General features: G+C 46.5%; 2 protein-coding genes across 2 annotated transcripts in view; both read right to left on the reverse strand.

Moving 5' to 3' along the window:
- Positions 1 to 3,507, reverse strand: part of plekhd1 (pleckstrin homology domain containing, family D (with coiled-coil domains) member 1) — a 152,146-nt gene extending 148,639 nt beyond the window's left edge. The window contains exon 1 of the mRNA XM_060828282.1: positions 3,356 to 3,507. Coding sequence (XP_060684265.1) covers positions 3,356 to 3,507 — 152 coding nt within the window. The remainder of the gene's footprint in view (positions 1 to 3,355) is intronic.
- An 11,026-nt stretch (positions 3,508 to 14,533) lies between these two features.
- Positions 14,534 to 19,995, reverse strand: part of slc39a9 (solute carrier family 39 member 9) — a 46,037-nt gene continuing 40,575 nt past the window's right edge. Inside the window, exon 7 of the mRNA XM_060828660.1 lies at positions 14,534 to 16,029. Coding sequence (XP_060684643.1) covers positions 15,802 to 16,029 — 228 coding nt within the window. The 3' untranslated portion in view covers positions 14,534 to 15,801. The remainder of the gene's footprint in view (positions 16,030 to 19,995) is intronic.

Below are 19,995 nucleotides of genomic sequence, written 5' to 3' on the forward strand. Positions count from 1 at the left end.
TTTCAGATCTGCAGGATTTTGCTTTTAGATGATCTAACTGATTGGTCAAAGTGGCTAGAAGGGGGCTGAATATCCTTCCATTGTCCCTCTGTTCCTATTAAAGCACTCTATTAAAGTCATTATTTCACTAGGAGCCAGTCCAATTCAAACTCAGTGAAGTGTGACAATGGCAAGTGATTCCACCAGAAATTTACACAGTCACTATAATAGCCTTGGTCACTATGGGGTAATGCAATGTCGTGCACATTACCACTAAACTGTGTTGCTAAGTGCTCACTGGCACCCGAAAATGATGGTTATTTCGATACAGAGCAAATCCTGCCAATATCACAAGGTTTTCGTTATGGAATTTGTTCAGTCTTAAATAACAACTCTGTTAAACGTGTCATGAAAGATCTAAATCCCTCACATCCAACAGCCCTGCAGTCCAGCTCTCAGCTATTCAGAACAGGGTTCAGGTGACCAATCACCAGCATTAAGCATGTTGCTCCCATGGCATAACCTGCCCAGATCTGTGGCGTCTGACTGATAATTCCTGTCCTTATTTCAGATTTCCTGTGACTGCCCAATTATTCCTTCCTCTCACCGTATCCAAGCATCATACAATATCATTATTAGTGCAGCAATTTCTAAAAATATTCATCAAAGGAATGGCAGCATTTATTGCCCATTCTTAGTAGCTCTCGAGAAGGTGGTGGGAGTCACCTTCTTGAACTATTGCAGTCCGCATGCTGTAAGAAGACCCACCATGCCGTTAGGGAGAAAATTCCAGCATTTTGACCCACTGACAATGAAGAAAAATCATTATATTTCCAAGTGAAGATGGTGAGTGGCTTGGAGGCAAATTTGCAGCTGGTTGTGTTCCCTCATATCTGCTGCCCTTGTCCCCCCAGATGGAAGTACTTATGAGTTTAGAAGGTGCTGTCTGAGGATCTTTGGTGAATTTCTGCAATGCTTCTTGCAGATGGCACACACTGCTGCTTTCTGAGTATCGGTGGTGGAGGGAGTGGATGTGGTGCCAATCAAAGTGGGCTGCTTTGTCCCGGATGGTGTCAAGCTTCTTCAGTGTTGTTGGAGCTGCACCCATCCAGGCAAGTGGGGATTATTCTATCACGCTCCTGACTTGTGCCTTGTAGGTGATGGACAGCTTCGGGGAGTCACGAAGGGAGTTACTCGCCTAGCCTCTGACCTTTAGCGATATGGTAGCTCAGTGGTTAGCACTGCTGCCTCACAGCGCCAGGGACCTGAGTTCGATTCCAGCCTCGGCTGACTGTCTGTGTAGAGTTTGCACATTCTCCCCACGTCTGCGCAGGTTTCCTCCCACAATCCAAAGGCATGCAGGTCAGGGTGAATTGGCCATGTTGAATTGCCCAGAGTGTTCAGGGATGTGTTAGTTAGGGATAAATGCAAGGGAATGGGTTTGGATGGGATACTCTTCAAAGGGTCGGTGTGGACTTGTTGGGCCGAAGGGCCTGTTTCCACACTGTAAGAATACTATGACCTGCTTTTATAGCCAATGCATTTATATGCTGAGTCCAGTTGAGTTTCTGGTCAACTTTTTTTTAATTTCAGTTTTTTAAAAAGTTTCTGGTCAATGGTGATCTCCAGGTTTTTGATAGGGGGGATTCAGTGACGGTATTGCCACTGAATGTCAAGGAGTGAATGCGACATTGCATCCTTTTAGAAATGGTTATACATGATTATTATTTGACACAACTCATCTCCTACTTGAATAATCCAAAATTACCAACTTAACTCCTTGTTCGACCTACTGGAGAGGAATCTGGGAGCCAGGCATTAGTGAGGGCGTGCAATCTGACTTCAAATTCCTACTTTGGCAAAATACTCATGACCTGGTGTCACCAGCAGTTAGGGGTCATCCAAACTCCCATGGATTTAGTAATGTGTTAGCCACATTAACCCTTTGAAGGGGCAGTTTAAAAGAAAGAGGGGGTCACCCCCCCGAAATGAGTTTTTCCAGATTCTGAGTAGAAATCTGTTAAAGTGGGGCCAGAATTGGATTCCAGCTTGCAATCTCATCCCCCTCCTCCATGTCCCTCTCAGACAGGTGGGACGTGTTTGGACAGTACTGGGGAGGCGGTGAGGGGGTGTCATAGAGACGGAAGTGATCAGAAAAAAAACATGCAGCAGGAGCTGGGTTTCCGTGAAAGTCGACCTTGCTATTTGCATCTGGAGGATTTAAATGGGGGAGGTGGGGAGATGGAGATGAGGGAAAATCAGTTGTTTTGTTTTGAAGGCTGCCTCAGAACTCTCAGCCCCGAGGGGACGGCAGAGATTTGCTGAGCTGACGAATGCTTTTTAAGGACAGATTTGAAACGCTGCTGTTGGGTTTTTTTTTATTTCTCCGACACTAAAGGTGCAGGGAGAAAAGCGAGAGGAAGAGACGGCGCCTGACACACAGACAAACCAAAACTAAAAGAAAACAAGAATGCAACAAGAGAAAACAAAACAAAAAGCGAGGCTGAAACAAAATATTTCCCGAGGGTTGAGCTGTGTGCAGAGTTGCCCAGGTGTCAAGCGGAACAAACAGCAAACACTCAGTGACATACACACACACAGACATACATACAGACACACACACACAGACATACACATACAGAGACATACACACTGACACACTCAGACACATACACAGATACACACACAGCCACACAGAGACATACACACACAGACACATACATCCAGACACACACACAGACATACACATACAGAGACATACACACAGACACACTCAGACACATACACAGATACACACACAGCCACACAGAGACATACACACACAGACACATACATCCAGACACACACACAGACATACACATACAGAGACATACACACAGACACACTCAGACACATACACAGATACACACACAGCCACACAGAGACATACACACACAGACACATACATCCAGACACATACACAGACAAGTCACAGACACACAGAGACATACACACATACAGACACACAGACACACTCAGAGGCACACACACAGAGACATACAGAGACACATACATACAGACACACATACACACACAGAGACATACATACAGACACAGAGACATACACACTCAGACACACTCAGAGAAACACACATAGACACACTCAGAGACACACAAACACACACAGAGATACACACACAAGCACACACAGAGACATACACACACAGACACACTCAGAGAGACACATATAGACACACACAGACACATACATACAGACACGCATAGACACACACAGAGACATACAAAAACACATACAGACACACACAGAGACATACATACATACGGACACACACACTCAGAGAGACACACATAGACACACACAGAAAATGTCAGTCACCTTTTGGACCACTTGGCCGACTGTCTCCCGAAGGGTCTCTTCCACAGGACCCCGTGCAGTTGGACCTTGGTGCTAATGTCCAGCTTGTCCGCTGTCTCGGGGTACTCACTAAAATAGGACGGGAGGATGGCTGCTGACTTGGAGCTGAACATAGCCTAGCAGTGCGGAGAGAGACCGAGAGAAGGGATGGTGTGAGGAGGAGGAGGAGGGAACTGAACCTGGGAAGATGGGCAGAGGGAGGGAGGGAGGCGCTGCTTACACAGCCAGCCCAAGCCCCTCCCCCTTACATTCTCCGAGTGCCCCCCACCCCAGTCACAGGGAGGTCAGGAGGGTCATTCACTGAGGGTTACCTCACTTCCAGCTGGCCAACTCAATCTCAATGTGGATATTTCTAAAAGGAACCCCAATCACAACCCCACCAGGTTTGGGTTTTTGTTTGGGGGGGGGGGGGGGCGGTGGGTGAACCCTTTTGTATGAAGAAACGCTTCTATAGCCCGGATTCAGTTCCGATTCCAATGTTCAAGGTTTCAGTCCTCACTTCCCTCAACTAATATCTATTTCTGGACCCTTCAGCCCTTCAGTACATTATCCGGGCTGACATGACACCAATTGTTAAAGTTCACTTGAGAATGTAACTTTAAAAATGTTCTGCGATTTAACTATGAAAGAACTGAAACCGACATGATTATTCTAAAGATAAGAGACTTAAATCCAGGTCTTTTTCAATATCTAATTTCAGTTACATCACACTGTAAACTTTTGCTCTAAATTCTGTGTCTGGTCTTATACTGCACATCCACCTGATGAAGGAGCCGCGCTCCAAAAGCTAGTGCTTCCAAATAATCCTGCTGGACTATAACCTGCTGTTGGGCGATGTTTAACTTCAAACTTTGACTCATCACCACCTCAGTTGTCCAAACACGAGCAAATGCAGGCCTGGTCTGTGCAAACATTCTTTACAATATCATCCTTTCAGTTCGGGCATCAAACATTTTGGTTGGGGCACATCAACGGCTACATTCATGGTCCATCCCTAATTGCCCCTTGAGAAGGCAGTGAGTTGCTTTCTTGAACTACTGCAGTCCATGCCCACTGACGATACCCTCAGGGAGGGAATTCCAGGCCTTTGGTGCAGCGACAGTGAAGGAATGGCCACAGCTGGTGAAATCTGCATGGCAGGTGGAGCGGGATGTGTGCAGAATGGCAGCTCCTCTCGGCATTAGCGCAGGCAGTAGGGGACCCGGCTCCTGACGGTGACTGGGATGTCCTCCCGGTATTCAGGGGCTGGTGCAGACAAAGCTCCTGCAGCGATCAGAGGCAGTGATGGCAGTGGACATTTTCAAGATGGCGGCACCAGCAAGATGGCATCTCGGAGGAGGGTGGCCGAAGCAGGACTCTTGGTGAGACTGCAGCGGTGGCACGGCATGGCAGCGGAAGAAGAGACTCCTGGCTACAGTCGGCCCAGAGCAAGGAGCCCTGGCATTGGTGAGGTAGCAGCTCCAGCAGCATGGTACACCCAGAGCCAGAATTCATGGCATCTTCAAGATGGCAGTAGAGCTGGGGACTCCTGGTTGCCCGTGTGGGTTCCGCACAGGATGGTGTCAGCATAGATGGCATGAGGTGGGCCCAGCAGTGAAGAGATGGCATCTAAAGAGTGGCAGCAGCCAGCAAGGGAGGAGGGATGGTTTCGTCAGTGAGCTCTCTCAGGGCTCTCATTCAGTTATATCTTTCTTTTATTCTCAAACTATCCAAAATGGCAGATTGAGGCAACTGTTGAATGCAAGTGACAATAAATACACAAACCGTTCATAGCATGGAGTCAGGATGGTGAGTGGCTTGGAGAGAAACTTTCAGGTGGTGGCGTCCTTCTAGATGGAAGTGGTCATGGGGTTGGAAAGTGCTTGTCCAAGGATCTTTGGTGAATTTCTACAGTGCATCTTGTAGATGGTGCAGAGCATCAATGGTCAAGGGAGTGGATGCTTAGGGAGATGGTGCCAATAGTAACCCCCAGGATGTTGATAGTGGGGGGATCCCATGATGGTAACATGGGGAGATGGTTAGATCCAATGTTACTGGAGATGGCATTTGTGGCGTGAATGTTATTGGCCTCTTTTCAGGTCAAGCCTGGATCTAGTCCATGCGATTGAACATGAACTGTCCTAATACCTGAGAATTTGCAAATTATGCTGAACATGCCCACGTCTGGCCTTATGATGGAAGGAAAGTCATTAATGAAACTGCTGCAGCTGCTTGGGCCGAGGACATTACCCTGAGGAACTCCTGCAGCTACGCGGCTGAGATAACTGACCATCTTCCTGTGTGCTTTCTCTCCAATTCCCATTCAGTTCAGTTTTGCGAGGAATCCTTGATCCTTTAAACCACATTTTCGCATTAACCTGCTCAGTGATGCTATAATGCACCTCTGGAACAGGTGGGACTTGAACCCTGACCTCCTGGCTCAGGGACACTATCACTGTGCCTTGACATCAAGGACGATCATTCTCACCTCCTGAATTCAGTTAGACTGAAAGGTTTGGGGCATAAATAGGCCATTCAGCCCACCGAGTCTACTTGCAATCTGGCAATCGTTAACTTTACTTCCCCCTGTCTTATCTCCAGAACCCTGTATTCCCTTATTGTTTAAAATTCCGTCAATTGCATCCTTAAATATACTGAATGACTTCCACAGCCCTCGGTGATCAAGAATTCCACAGATTCACTCCCCTCATCTCTGCTTTAAGCGTGTGACCCTTTATACTGAGATTATCTCCCTCTGGTCTTAGATTCTCCCACAGAGGAGGAAAACAACCACCGCACATCGACCCTGTCAAGACCCCCGAGACTCTTGTACGTTTCAACAACACCACCTCTCATTCTTCTAAGCTCCAATGGTTGTGGGCCCAACCTACTCAACCTCTCCTCCTAAGATCTCCCTACCTGACTGAGGTGTCCAAAATTATGAGGGGCCCAGACATGGGGCACATACAAAATAAGGGACAGGAGAATTTAAGGAGAAATGTTCGTAGCCAGGGGTATCTGGAATTCACTGAGGAATTGGTAAAGGCAGGAACCTTTAAGATATTTGGGAACCTTTTAGGATCAGCTTTTGAATCACTACGACGTACAAGGCTACAGTCCAAGTGCTGGGAAATGGGATGAGAGGAGAGGGGTACTTCACAACTGGGACAGGCAGAGAGGGGCTGTTGAAAAGCACATGATTAGAAAGCTTCCCCATGGTGAGAAAGGAACGATCCCATTCAGAGTGAGAGACAGTCTCAGTTAGTGTACGGTTCACGGAATTGGAGGCACTGTGGGAATTCAGTGCGGGCGGGAGGACGCAGAAAGAGTTGCTTCTTGCTCGGGTTTTTCTGGCTCATAGCATATAAGGTGTGTACTTTTAAACAGAACAAACTGAAGCCCAGGATCAGCGCAAAATAGTAACATCACAAGTAAACTAAGTTTGGTGATCGTTACTCTGATTGTTATAGATTACTTTCAGATTGAATGTAAATAGGGGAAATATTTACAGACTACAAAGTAAAAGATCAGTTTTTTTTTTAAAAAGAAGCAAATTAAGAACTGAATCATTAAAATGGAGATGCCAAATCAGGCGATATGTTATAGCTGCATAAAGTGGGAGTTAATGGACCCCATTGTGCTTCACAGTGACCAAATCTGTGGCAAGTGTTGCTTAAGGAACTCTGCCTTAAGGTGGATGAGCTGGAGTCTGAGCTTCAAACACTGATACATGAGGGAGGGGGAAGAGTTACCTGGACGTAGGCAGTCACATCACTTAGATTAACTCTTTTGAAATCAGTCAGTGGTCAGTGACAGGAGGGTGTGACGTTGAGCATGGAAGGTAGAGAGATCCAGGAGATAATGTTGAAGGAGTTTCAGTCCCTGATGACAGGGAGGATGAGCAAACTGATCATAGCACTGTGGTACAAGGACCCATGCAAAAGGTGGGAGAAAAGAGGGCAGCACAGCTGCCTCACAGCGTCAGGGACCTGGGTTCGATTCCCACCTCGAGCTACTGTCCATGTGGAGTTTGCACATTCTCCCTGTAACTGCGTGGGATTCCTCCCGCAGTCCAAAGATGTGCAGGTCAAGGTGAATTGGCATTGCTAAATTGCCCATAGTGTTAGGTACATTAGTCAGGGGTAAAATGTGGGGAATGGGTCTGGGTGGGTTACTCTCTGGAGGGTCGGTGTGGACTTGTTGGGCCGAAGGGCTGTAGGAAATCTACTCTAGAAGAGAAATGCAGTGTAATTGGGGAGAGTGTAGTCAGCCCAGAATAGACACTGTTCTCTATGGCTGGGCTATGCTGCCTGCCTGGTGGCCAGTTTCAGGATATCTCGGAGGAACCTGGAGTGGGAGGGAAAAGATCCAGTTGCCGTGGTCCATGTAGGTACCAGCAACAGAAAGAGTAAAGAGTCTCAGGGAATATGGAAGACAGGTACTACCTGAGCCACAAGCACATTGGCACAAGATCGAAGATTGGCGTGGGAGGAACAGGCTTGAATTCATGCGGCATTGGCACCAGCACTGGGCAAGGAGAGAGCCCTTCAGATGATACAGGATCCACTGGTTCGAGGGAAATAGGGCTGTGGATAGGGGTCGAAATTAAATAGACAAAAAAGATGCAGGTGCTGGAGATCAGAGTCAAGAGAGTGGTGCTGGAAAAGCACAGCAGGTCAGGCAGCATCCGAGGAGCAGGAGAGTCGACGTTTCGGGCAAAAGCCCTTCATCAGAAATGAGGCTTGTGAGCCGAGGGGGTGGAGAGATAAATGGGAGGGGTAGGGGTGTGGGGTAGGGGTGTGGGGTAGGGGTGTGGGGTAGGGGTGGGGATGGGGAGAAGGTAGCTGAGAGGGTGATAGGTGGATGGAGGTGGGGGTGAAGGTGATAGGTTGGAGAGGAGAGTGGAATGGACAGGTGGGAAGGAAGACAGGCTGAGATAAGGTGGGGGGGGGGGGGGGGGAGAAAACGGGGGAGGAATTGAGGAAACTGGTGAAATCCGCATTGATGCCCTGGTGTCCCGAGGTGGAAGACTAGGTGTTCTTCCTCCAGGCATCAGGTGGTGAGGGAGTGGCAACGGAAGAGGCACAGGACCTGCATGCCCTCGGCAGAGGGGGAGGGGATAGTTGAAAATGTTGGGCCACAGGGCGGTGGGGTTGGTTGGTGCGGGTGTCCCAGAGATGTCCTCTGAAGCGCTCTGCAAGCAGGCATCCTGTCTCCCCAGTGTAAAGGAGACCGCATCGGGAGCAACGGATACAGTAGATGACGTGTGGAAGTGGAGGTGGACACTAAATTAAATAGTTGGGAGAGTAGGCTCAGTCACATGGAAAATTATGGAAGACTGAAAGGTAGTGGGTTAAAGGCAGGTTATTAAAGTTTCCCGAATAACTAATAGATCAGAGAGTAGCTCAGGAGTCTAACTTCTGGCACAACAGATAAGGGGATGAGAAGGGGGGGGCAGTCAATGCAGGGCTGTGGGTGCTGTACTTAAATGAACCGAACATCCAAATCAAGGCAGAAAAGCTTGCAGCACAGATTCAAAATGGCGGGTATGAGGTTGTGGCTACCACAGAGATGTGGCTGTAAGGGGCTCAGGACTAGGAAGGGATCTCCTGTTCCTTGGATGCTGCCTGACCTGCTGTGCTTTTCCAGCAACACATTTTCAGCTAGGAAGGAAATACTCAGGTATAACAACCTATTGGAAGGTCAGGCAAATGAGCAGGGTGGGGTAGGGTTGCCTCATCAGTAAAAAAGAAATGAAATTACCTCGACAGCAATTCCTATAGAATTGGAAGGCATAGATTCCGTATGGGTGGAGTTGAGGAACTGCAAAGGGGGGAAGAGAAAAAAAAAAGCCTCCGAAGGGAGTTGTGCACACGCCTGCGAGCAGTAGTCAGGATGTGGGGAAGAAAATAAATATGAAATGCACAGTGACAATAATCATGGGGGGGGGCTTCAATATGCAGGTGGACTGAATTGGTAGGGACCGCAAGAGAAGGAATTTGACGATCCATAAGACGGCTTTTTAGAGCAGCTTGTGGTAGACACCCCTCCACTAGGAAACAGGCAATTCTGGATTTGGTGATGTGGAACGAGGCAAACTTGATTAGAGAGCTTCAGGTGTAGAGACAGTGACCATAATACGATAAAATTCACCCTGCAGTTCAAAGAGAGAAGCTAGAATCAGAGAGAAGAGAATTCCAATCGAGTAAAAGGTGAATAAAAAGACATGAGGGAGAAGCTGGTCACAGTTGACTGGAAAGGGAGACTCACAGGGAAGTCAGCAGAGTAGCAATGGCAGGAGTCTCGGAGGGTAATGGGGAGGTGCAACAGAAATTCATTCCAAGGATAAAGAAGCATCCTGCCCCTAGTATCAGGGGATCATGGCTGACAAGGGAAGGTAGGAGAGGCAAAAGAAAATAAATATACAACGTGGTGAAGATTCACGGGAAGCCTTTAAAAAACCAGCAGAGGACAGTTCAAAACAAAAAGGGGGAGATGAAATATGAGAGTAAGCTACCTAGTCATACAAAAGATTGCAGGAGATTTTTTTAAAAAAAAAAGGTATCTGAAAGGTAGGAGAGAGAGGCAAGAGTGGACTTGGACCACTGGAAAATGAGACTGGAGCAGTACTAACGTGGAACAAAGTAGTATCAGAGGAACTGAATAGATACTGTGCATCTGTGGAAGACACAGTACTTCGAGAGAATCAGGGGACAGAGTGAGTGTAGTTGCCATCACTAAGGACAAGATGTTGAGGAAGCTGAAAGGTGGATATATCACCCAGACCAGATAGACTACACCAGAGTTCTGAAGGCTGAGAAGATTGTGGAGGCAATGATGGTGATCTTTCAGGAATCACTGGAGTTAGGGAGGATCCCAGAGAACTGGAAAATGGCTAATGTAACACACTGAGGAGGAGGGAGGTAGAAGACAGGAAAGTATCAGCCGGTTAACTTGACGTTGGTGGTTGATATGATCTGAGGGTCCATTGTTAAGGACGAGATTGCACAGTACTTGGAAGTGCCTGGTAAAATAGGGCTAAGTCAGCACAGCGTCATCAGAGGGAGGGCATGAACGGCTAGAACTCTTTGAGGTGGTAATGAGCAGGTTAGACAAAGGAGAGCCAGCGGACATGATTTATTTGGATTTGCAGAAGACCTTTTACAGGGTGCCGCACAGGAGTCTGCTACATAAAATCCCATGATGTGAGGGGCAAGGTAAAAGGGGAGGCAACCCACCATGCTGAACTCATGAGACCATGAGGACTGCAGATGCTGGAGATCAGAGTTGAGTGCGTGTTGTTGGAAAAGTACAGCAGGTCAGACAGCATCCGAGGAGCAGGAAAACAACGTTCTGGCCCGAAACATCGATTTTCCTGCTCCTCGGATGCTGCTTGACCTGCTGTGCTTTTCCAGCAACACATTTTCAGCTCTGATCTCCAGCATCTGCAATCCTCACTTTCTCCTCTTAATCCAGAGAGCCAGGTAACATTCTGGGGATTTGAGATAAATCCATCCATGGCTAATGGTGGAATTTGAATTCAATAAAACTCTGAAATTAAGAGTCCAATGGATTCATGGTTGTGATTGTCGGAAAAAATTCATCTGGTTCACTAATGTCCTTCAGGGAAGGAAACCACCATCCTTCCCTGGTCTTGCCTACATGTGACTCCTGACCCACATCAATATGGTTGACTCTTAACTGTCCTCTAGGCAATTAGGGGTGGACAATAAATGGTCTAGCGAGCGACATCCACATCCCATGAAAGAATAATGAAAAAAGATATTGGCATGGATATAGCTGACAGGCAGAAGGCACAGAGGGCATATAAAGGGGTCTTTTTCAGAATGGCAACTGGTGATTGATGGGAGTTCCACACGGATCAATACTGGGACCGCAACTTAAATTATACATTATACATTAACGATCTGGATAAAGAAAGAGGGCATTGTTGCTAACTTTGCAGACGACACAATGATAGGTGGAGAGACAGGTGATGTGGAGAAGGTGGGGAGATTGCAGAAGGGGCACGGGCAAAGGAGTGGCAGACAGATAACAACGTGGGACAGGATGTGCCAAAGCACGCCCTTCTGTGCCAGGAATCAGTGACGGCAGTCTGCAGTGTAGATAATTTCCATTGCTATTTAAAGCTGACAGAAAATAAACAGGTAAAGCTTTCAAATTGCTGACTTCCTCGATGAGATCCGAGCCCAGGGGGAGCATACATGCATTAAAGCATCGATGCAGTGAGTACCTGAAGCCTTTCTCTATCTCTCAAGTGGAAAGGTAATGCTGAAAGTAAAAGTCCCCAGTGGAGCAGGATGATTTGTTAGGGGTCTGCCGACAGAGCCTTCTCTGGGCAACATGCCAGTCCCCAGTGAGGGAAAGTGGTAAACTACTATACCACCTGGGCAAGAGCTGCAACAAAATGTAAGAACGACCAGATGCCAAGAGATTCTGCTGGGGGAATGAAAATTTTGCAGCGCTCAGCAAAGAAAACCAACCTTCGACATTCCTGGAACATGCTGATACGGGCACTGCTGCAATGATTAAATGTTTAATGGCAATTCCTAATTGCCCTGGAGACGCGGGCAGCTGCCTTTCTGAAACTCTGCAGGCAAAAGGGGATGGGGTGTTGAACAAGGTTCAGTGACTGTGAAACTAGAGGGGGTGGTGAGTGGGATTGAGTGAGAGAGAAAGGGGAAGGGCTGTTCAATGGGGTTCAATGAGTGTGAAAGGGGAGGGAGTGTTGAACAGAGATCACTAGGTGAGAATGTAGTGGAGCTGAACAGTATTCAGTGCGTATGACATGACTAGCAATTGGACGTAGATGTAAAATTATAGACATTTGATCCTCTATCAGAACAAGAGTCATCAACATGAACCTTGAAATCTATTTCCCTCACAGAATGCCACTTGCCCTACTAAGTGCTTCCATACTGCTATGTGTTTTTAACACTTAATTTGATGTTTGGACCAAAATATGAAACATTGCAGCTGGTTAAATCTGAGTATATAAATTCATGTCTTAAAAATACAAGCATTTAACAGACATGTAACCCTGACTTGCGGCTCACTCCCACATTCACACTCCTTGCATTTTAATTTCTTTTGTACATTGTGACATCGCTATGTCGTGTCCTCTCCAAAACAAATTAAGGCACGCCTTGCAAAACTATCCATTTGATTAGAATGCCTGCATAAACGCTGGTTTCTGCATTCCAGTGTTATTACAGGCTTTTTTTTTGCTAAACCCATTTCTGGTTAGGGTGGAGGTTGGCACAATTGCAGCACGGGCAGCACAGTGGCTCAGTGGTTAGCACTACTGCCTCACAGCACCAGGGACCCAGGTTCAATTCCCGCCTTGGGCAACTGTTTGTGTGGAGTGTGTACATTCTCCCCGTGTATGTGTGGGTTTCCTCCGGGTGCTGTGGTTTCCGCCTACAGTCCAAAGATGTGCAGGTTAGGTGAATTGGCCATGCTAAATTGCCCGTAGCGTTAGGTGTAGGGGAATGAGTCTAGGTGGGTTGCTTTCGGAGGGTAGGTGTGGACCTGTTGAGCCGAAGGGCCTGTTTCCACACTGTAGGGAATCTAATCTAATCTTAAAAGGCATCTGGATGGGTATATGAACAGGATGGGCTTGGTGGGATATGGGCCAGATGCTGGCAGGCAGGACTAGATTGGGGTGGGATATCTGGTTGGCATGGACGGGTTGGACAGAAGAGTCTGTTTCCTTGCTGTACATCTCCAAGACTCTATGGTTGCCTTCTGGCAGGTGTATTTAGTTGACTTGTATTTGGATGAAATGCCAGGGCCACATCAAACAGAAAGCACTGTTCCTGAAAGCCTGCAAATGAAGCCAGCTTACATCGGGGGGATTGAGTACAGTGGGAGCAGGGTATTTGGAACTGGAGGACAAATACACAGGATGATCTAATGATCTACTCTTTCAACTAGAGGTGGACCACTCTTTTCTTAAGAAAAAAAAAATCACGAGCTGAGACTGGAAGCGTGTAAATTGACAAGGTACTGTTCAACATTTGAATTGCAAAATATAATCTTAAAATGAAGAAAACCAATCTTTACTTTTATTTCGAGGTGAAACATGACTTTTTTTTTTACTTCTCATTTCCTCTGCTATGTGTTTCCACCCTTTGAAGCCTAGTCCCTTTCTCAGGGCCCTTCACTTCCTGGCTGTCACTGAGCCCACTGGGTCTGAGCTAAAAGGATCCTTGACCACTTCACCAGGCCGCCTGGACCCACCGCCCCTAGCTCCTGATCCTGGTTCTTCACAGCAGCTTCCCTCCAGCTGCCAGCACTGCTTCTGCCCCACCTGCCCAGCCCTTTGGTCCCTGATGCCCTTGGCAGCTGGAAAATGGTGGCCACCCTGTGGCCAGCCCCACTTGCGGTGGGAAATTAATCACCTGACTTGAATCAGACACACGAGTGACGAGCTAATCAGACGCAGACCATGAGCTGCCAATTACTCACGACTGACAAGTTGGTGACCTCTGCTCTAAAGGCGGAAAAACAGGAGTCATCCATTTGACCCTACGACCCTGCTCCACCATTCAATATGATAATGGCTGATCATCCAACTTAGCGCCCCCCCCCCCCCCACTCCTGTTTTGCCCCCATACCCTTTATCTCTAAGAACCAGATCTTACTCCTTGGAAATATTCAATGTTTCGACCTCAACCCCACTTACTGTGATTGAGGATTCGACAAGTTCAGCACTCTATGGGCGACGACATTTCTCCCCATCTCAGTCTCAAAGGGTCTATCCCCATATCCTTAGACCGGGAGCCCCGGTTCTGAGATAAACTAAAAGCACAGACGATACGCTGTCGTTAAAATCTTGTGAAACAACATTGTGCATCGTCATCGTTCCAGGCAATGAGAGACAGAGACAGGCTCCTTCGGGAGAAGTACCGGGATGCATCATCCCACAACCAGAAAATGCACAATTAGAATAAGAGAGGGTCGATGGAGTTAGTAAGGAAATAAAGCCTTTTCATTGATAAAGTATGCATGTACAATGCAACCAGCATTTTGATCACCCATTTTCTCAAGAAGCTTTTGAGTTTGAGGAGAGATGTTTACGTGATTCTCATGATGGAATAAAAATAAATACTGTACAAAAATAAAGGATTGGCCACTTATTAAAAATTTATTTATAGATAATTTATCTTAAAAACAAAAAAAAATTGCAACATCTGTTAATGTGCACAAAGAGAGTTGGAATAATAAGGCAATCATCCATGGAATGATTTCAGTTCACATAAAACAACTGAAGCAATAGAACATGGTTCAGAACAAGAAATAGTCACAACTCAGCACAGTCATACTAATTATATTCCACTCTTCACATTTTTAACTATCAGTGAGCGATAAAAACCTTTCCCAATTGTTCAGTGCTGGGCATGGACAGCTACCAAGACCAGCACCTGCCATGCCAGTCCTCCCACCAACTTCTAGAGCATTCCTTGCTACCTGATCACCTCATCTTCTCCACCCACCCCCCCACCCCCCGACAAGTTAAACGTCATTCTGATGAAGGGTCAAAGGTAACCCCACAATTGTACTTCCATACCTATAGCCCATCCAACACCATGCCCACTCTTCAAACTTTATCCCATCCTTAACCCAGCACAGAGTGTTACCCTTTCTTTCAACCCAATCCAATGTTACCTTTTGGGTGCTTCCACCACCATCATCATCCCTCCACCTGTGGTGTGATATGGTTAACCACTTAAAATCAAAATCCGGGCTATTTTCTCTTGCACCATTTACATTAAAGTACTTTTAAACAAAACCTTCTCCGTGTACAGGAGCTCCTCAAACTCGGATTATCGAGCACACAAGACACTGAACTAGCAGGCGAAACGTACAGGCTACAAACTTGAAGACCGCAGCTGAATGTGAAGACTCTACACACGTATGAATAAAATTCAGTAACAATTATATGTCACAAACCATGTACCAAACCCGGTGTTAATTCCCTTGGCTTGATTAATGCCATGGATTATCTCTAACGCACCTCAAGTTCTTCGTTAATTTATTAAGTGGCTGAATTCTGTCCTTTGCGCCAAGACACTATTTGGTTAAACTTGCAACTCCCTCATTTGGCTGGGCCGGGAACTAACAGATGTCTGACTTTGTCATGGAGGCAAAGATAAAACGCAATTATCTTTTCAAAAAGACTACACGGTGGGAATTCTTCCGGACTTTCTGGTTGCAACCTGGCCAAATTTAATACAATATACTTCATCTTTCCAATGCCATTTCATTGGGAATTCCACGCGGTTAAAGAAAAAAAAAACAAACCGAAGGAGGGGAAATCCCAAAGCCCGCAGCAATCAGGCTCAGCTGCAATGGGATTACTGTCAGACCGTCATTATCCACGCTCCTCCTTGTTCCGGCGCTGGTTAGTGCTGGTGACCCACGGAGAGGACCAATGGAATCAAGCAGCCCACCACCAGAGTGCAAACCTCGAGCCGAGTGAGTCCCTTGCCGCCGGACTCGGCCTTGTGACTGTGGCCGCTGCCTCCCACCTCTGGGAGCACGTGCACGGTGGCTACGTACAGGAAAGTCCCTGCCGAAAACAGCATGGCTATTCCGGTGGCGTTCACGTCCGAAAGTGCTTCCTTACTGCTCTGCAATCAGACAACGAGAGAAGAGGAGAGAACATGCGTTATTAATTCAGCGGACACTTACTGTCCAGTGGGCGTCACTGGCTGGGCCAGCATTAAGTTTTTTTTTGCCTGACCCTAATTGCCCTCGAGATGGTGATGGTGAGCTGTTGCTTTGAATTGCTGCAGCCCACAGTATGTAGAGACACCCAAAATGCCATTGGGGAGGGAGTTCCAGGAATTTGACCCAGAGATACTGAAGGAACAATGATATATTTCCAAGTCAGGATGGTGACTGGCTTGGAGGGGGACTTGTAGGTAGTGGTGTGTATCTGCTGCCCTTATCCTTCTAGATGGAAGTGATTGTGCAGTGTAATAAATACTCTTGTCAATTCTAAAAACCACGTCAAATATTCTTGGTTTTTGATTTCAAAATTGATTGGTAGTAGATAAAAATCAGCAGTCACGTGGAAAAGGGTGCACTTGTTAGGGAGAGACTAAAGGGGATTTCTAAAGGGGAAATCGGGTTTAACCAACCTGAAGTTTGTTTGAAGAGGTAGTGGAAAGGGTTGGTTAAGGTAATGCAGTTTACACGGATTTCCAGAAAGCATTTGATTCAGTGCCTCACAACAGACCATGGAATGAAAGTGACAGTGGCAGTACAGATACAAAATTGGGCGGTGACAGAAAACAGAGGAATGGTCAGTGGATATTTTTGAAGCTGAAGTTTGCGGCCACGTTTCCCAGAGGTCAACATTGGAACTGTCAATTTTCTTGATAGGTATTAATGTTCTAAATTGTGGTGCGAAGGGAACAATTCTGAAGAACTGTAGAGAGGAGGACAGTGTCGAGCTCCAAGTGAGCATTGACAAATTGGTGGAGTGGGTGGATAAGGTGGCAGACGGGGCTCACTGCAGAGAAGTGTGAGGTGGTGCACTTTGGTTTGAAGAACATCAAAAGACAACATAACGTAGGGAGTACAATTCTGAAGAAGTTGTAGAAACAGATGTGAAGGTTATTGAAGGTGGCAGAATGATAAAGAGAGCAGTTAATAAAGCAGACATTATTCCTGACTTTGTTAATAGGGGCACAGAGTACAAGAACAAGGTGGTGATGAATTCATACAAGACACTTGTTAGAACTCAGCTGGAATACTATACACAGTTGTGGGAGCCGCATTCTAGGAAAGAGGTGAATGGATTGGATATAGTTTACAAGAATGTTTCTCATACCTGGAGCCATTAGCTGAGGGTACACTGAAGAGTCGGGGACTGATCTCCCTGGACAGGAGGCTAATAGGAGGTCTGATTTCAAAATCATGACTGGACTGGATAGAGCAGACAGGGTGAAATTTTTTACGTTCTAAAAGATCAAAGAACGAGAAGACATAGAAGGCAAAGTGATTTGCAAATGAAGCAAGTTTGATGTGAGAAAATACTTTTCCACATGGAGTTTGGAATGCACTGCCTGAGAATGTGGCAGAGGCTGGTTCACTTGAGGCATTCAAGAGGGTACTGGGTAGTTATATGGATAGAAATAGGGCACATGGATTGGCATAAGCCAATAGAACAGACACAGGTGCCATGGGCTGAATAGCCTCCTTCTGCACTGTAATAATTCTGAGAGGGGGGTGATCAAATGCAGTAGGACAGTTTCAAACCAGATTCTAAGCACACAGCTACCTCTTAATAGCATCATTAAATTAGCTGCGTTGGTCAGCAATTAGGAAACAAAAAAAGTACATCTCTGCCGATATTGAACATGAAGACTTGCATTGATATAGCACCTTCCACCCCATCCAAATGTCCCAAAGCACAACACAGTGGCAGGAGCAGGTCTGGAGCAGAGTAGGTGTTTCAACGAAGGGAAATACAGCAAGATTGCACAAAAAAAAGCAGGGAGATAGCAACCAGTTAGATTTCTGGAAATCTACGGTACTTGTGGTTGCATTGTGAACATGGTAAAATTTTCTATCAGATCACACACATCAAATCTAGCAACAACTCACTGCCCAGTTATTCAAACACTGCTCGCTTAATCGATCACTTAATTATCTTTTAAAGAAATTCCTTTCTCTACCACTTTGTGGGCGGCACGGTGGCACAGTGGTTAGCACTGCTGCCTCACAGCGCCTGAAGACCCGGGTTCAATTCCCGACTCAGGCGACTGACTGTGTGGAGTTTGCACGTTCTCCCCGTGTCTGCGTGGGTTTCCTCCGGGTGCTCCGGTTTCCTCCCACAGTCCAAAGATGTGCGGGTCAGGTGAATTGGCCATGCTAAAATTGCCCGTAGTGTTAGGTAAGGGGTAATGTAGGGGTATGGGTGGGTTTCGCTTCGGCGGGTCGGTGTGGACTTGTTGGGCCGAAGGGCCTGTTTCCACACTAAGTCTAATCTAATCTAATTTAACCCAGGTAACTCAAAAGAGCATTTTCCCAAAGTACATCTGTAATTTTAAAAAAAAGTTTAATGTAACAAATCAAATTGCTGGAACTACTCAACAGGTCTAGCGATATCATTCTTTGGGACTGACAACATCTACGTTTCTCTTGAATGATCATGTTTCCTCCGGCAGCAAATGAGAAATAAACTTAAAATCATTTCAGGGGGAGATCAAAAGTTAGTTCTCCATTCAAAGGATAGAGCGAATCGGCACAGTGGCTCAGTGGTTAGCACCGCTGCCTCACAGCACCAGGGACCCAGGTTCGACTCCCACCTCGGGGTGACTGTCTGTGTGGAGTTTGCACATTCTCCCCGTGTCTGCGTGGGTTTCCTCCGGGTGCTCTGGTTTCCTTCCACACTCCAAAGATGTGCCGGTCAGGGTGAATTGACCAGGCTAAACTGCCCATAGTGTTAGGTGCATGAGTCAGAGGGAAATGGATCTTGGTGGGTTACTCTTCAGAAGGTCAGCATGGACTTATTGGGCTGAAGGGACTGTTTCCACACCGTAGGGAATGTAATCAAATTTCCTTCCACAGTCAATTGAAATTTCAAACATGAGATTATTAGATGAGAATATGAAAAGTTTTGAATCAAAGCAGGTAAACAGAGTGAAGTTTTGGTCAGCTATAAATCGAAATGAATAGCAGAACAGGATTGAAGTGCTGAATGGCCACCTTTTGGTCCTATGACTGAATACAGAAAAAGTGCAATTTTCCTCCCCTGATTGCCATCTAAAGATTTCTATCCAGGACAAGGTCAGCCTGACCCCCAGTGCTCACATTTTCACCCGAGTTCACTAATTGGCTTGGCACTCCAGTGAAGTTGCAAGGGTCCGCTGTGGTGAGAGGGCATGTTCAGATGGGACTTTTAACCACAGACCCATTCACACCAAAATGGGCATTAAAGATTCAATGGCACAATTCGCAGATGAGGGCCATTCTCCTGGCATTCTGGCCCAGTTCCCTCTATCAGCTAGCAGCACCAACAAACTCATCACCAGCCATTTCACAGGCTGCAAGTGGAAAATAACTGTTAGGGTCTAGTTGTGCGGCAAGTGCCTGCATTTCAGAAGGTAATCCGTTGGGTGGAAGCTTCCTGAGCTTGTTCCGATATCCCTGCTGGAAGGTATACGCACGGTCGTTAGGATAGGACAGATTGGAGTTGGGTTGCTTATCACACAGGAAGAACTAGCAAGAGGACAAGGTAACAGAGATCTCTCAGTCTATACTGCTCTAAAATTACATGTCAGCAAGTGTTGTGAAGGGGTCCTTTAGACAACAGATGGTAGGAGAATGACTTTGAGACATCCATTACCACAGAGGGACTGAGATAACAGACAGAGCTAAAGCTCTCAGCATTCCCAAAAAATCTTACGATAGGAATTCAGCTTCTCTGCAGAGTCAGGTCAATAATCCCTGAAGATCAGTGTTACTTAGTTAGACCAGGCAAGTTTAACATCCCAGAACAAGAGACTGACAGCCTCATTATCAGTTTTGCCCACATTCAACTTGTACAATCCAGTTTATGAGTCAGGTGCATAGTTCTTTCAAGA

Source organism: Hemiscyllium ocellatum, chromosome 8 (assembly GCF_020745735.1).
Source record: "Hemiscyllium ocellatum isolate sHemOce1 chromosome 8, sHemOce1.pat.X.cur, whole genome shotgun sequence".
Taxonomy (NCBI): Eukaryota; Metazoa; Chordata; class Chondrichthyes; order Orectolobiformes; family Hemiscylliidae; genus Hemiscyllium; species Hemiscyllium ocellatum.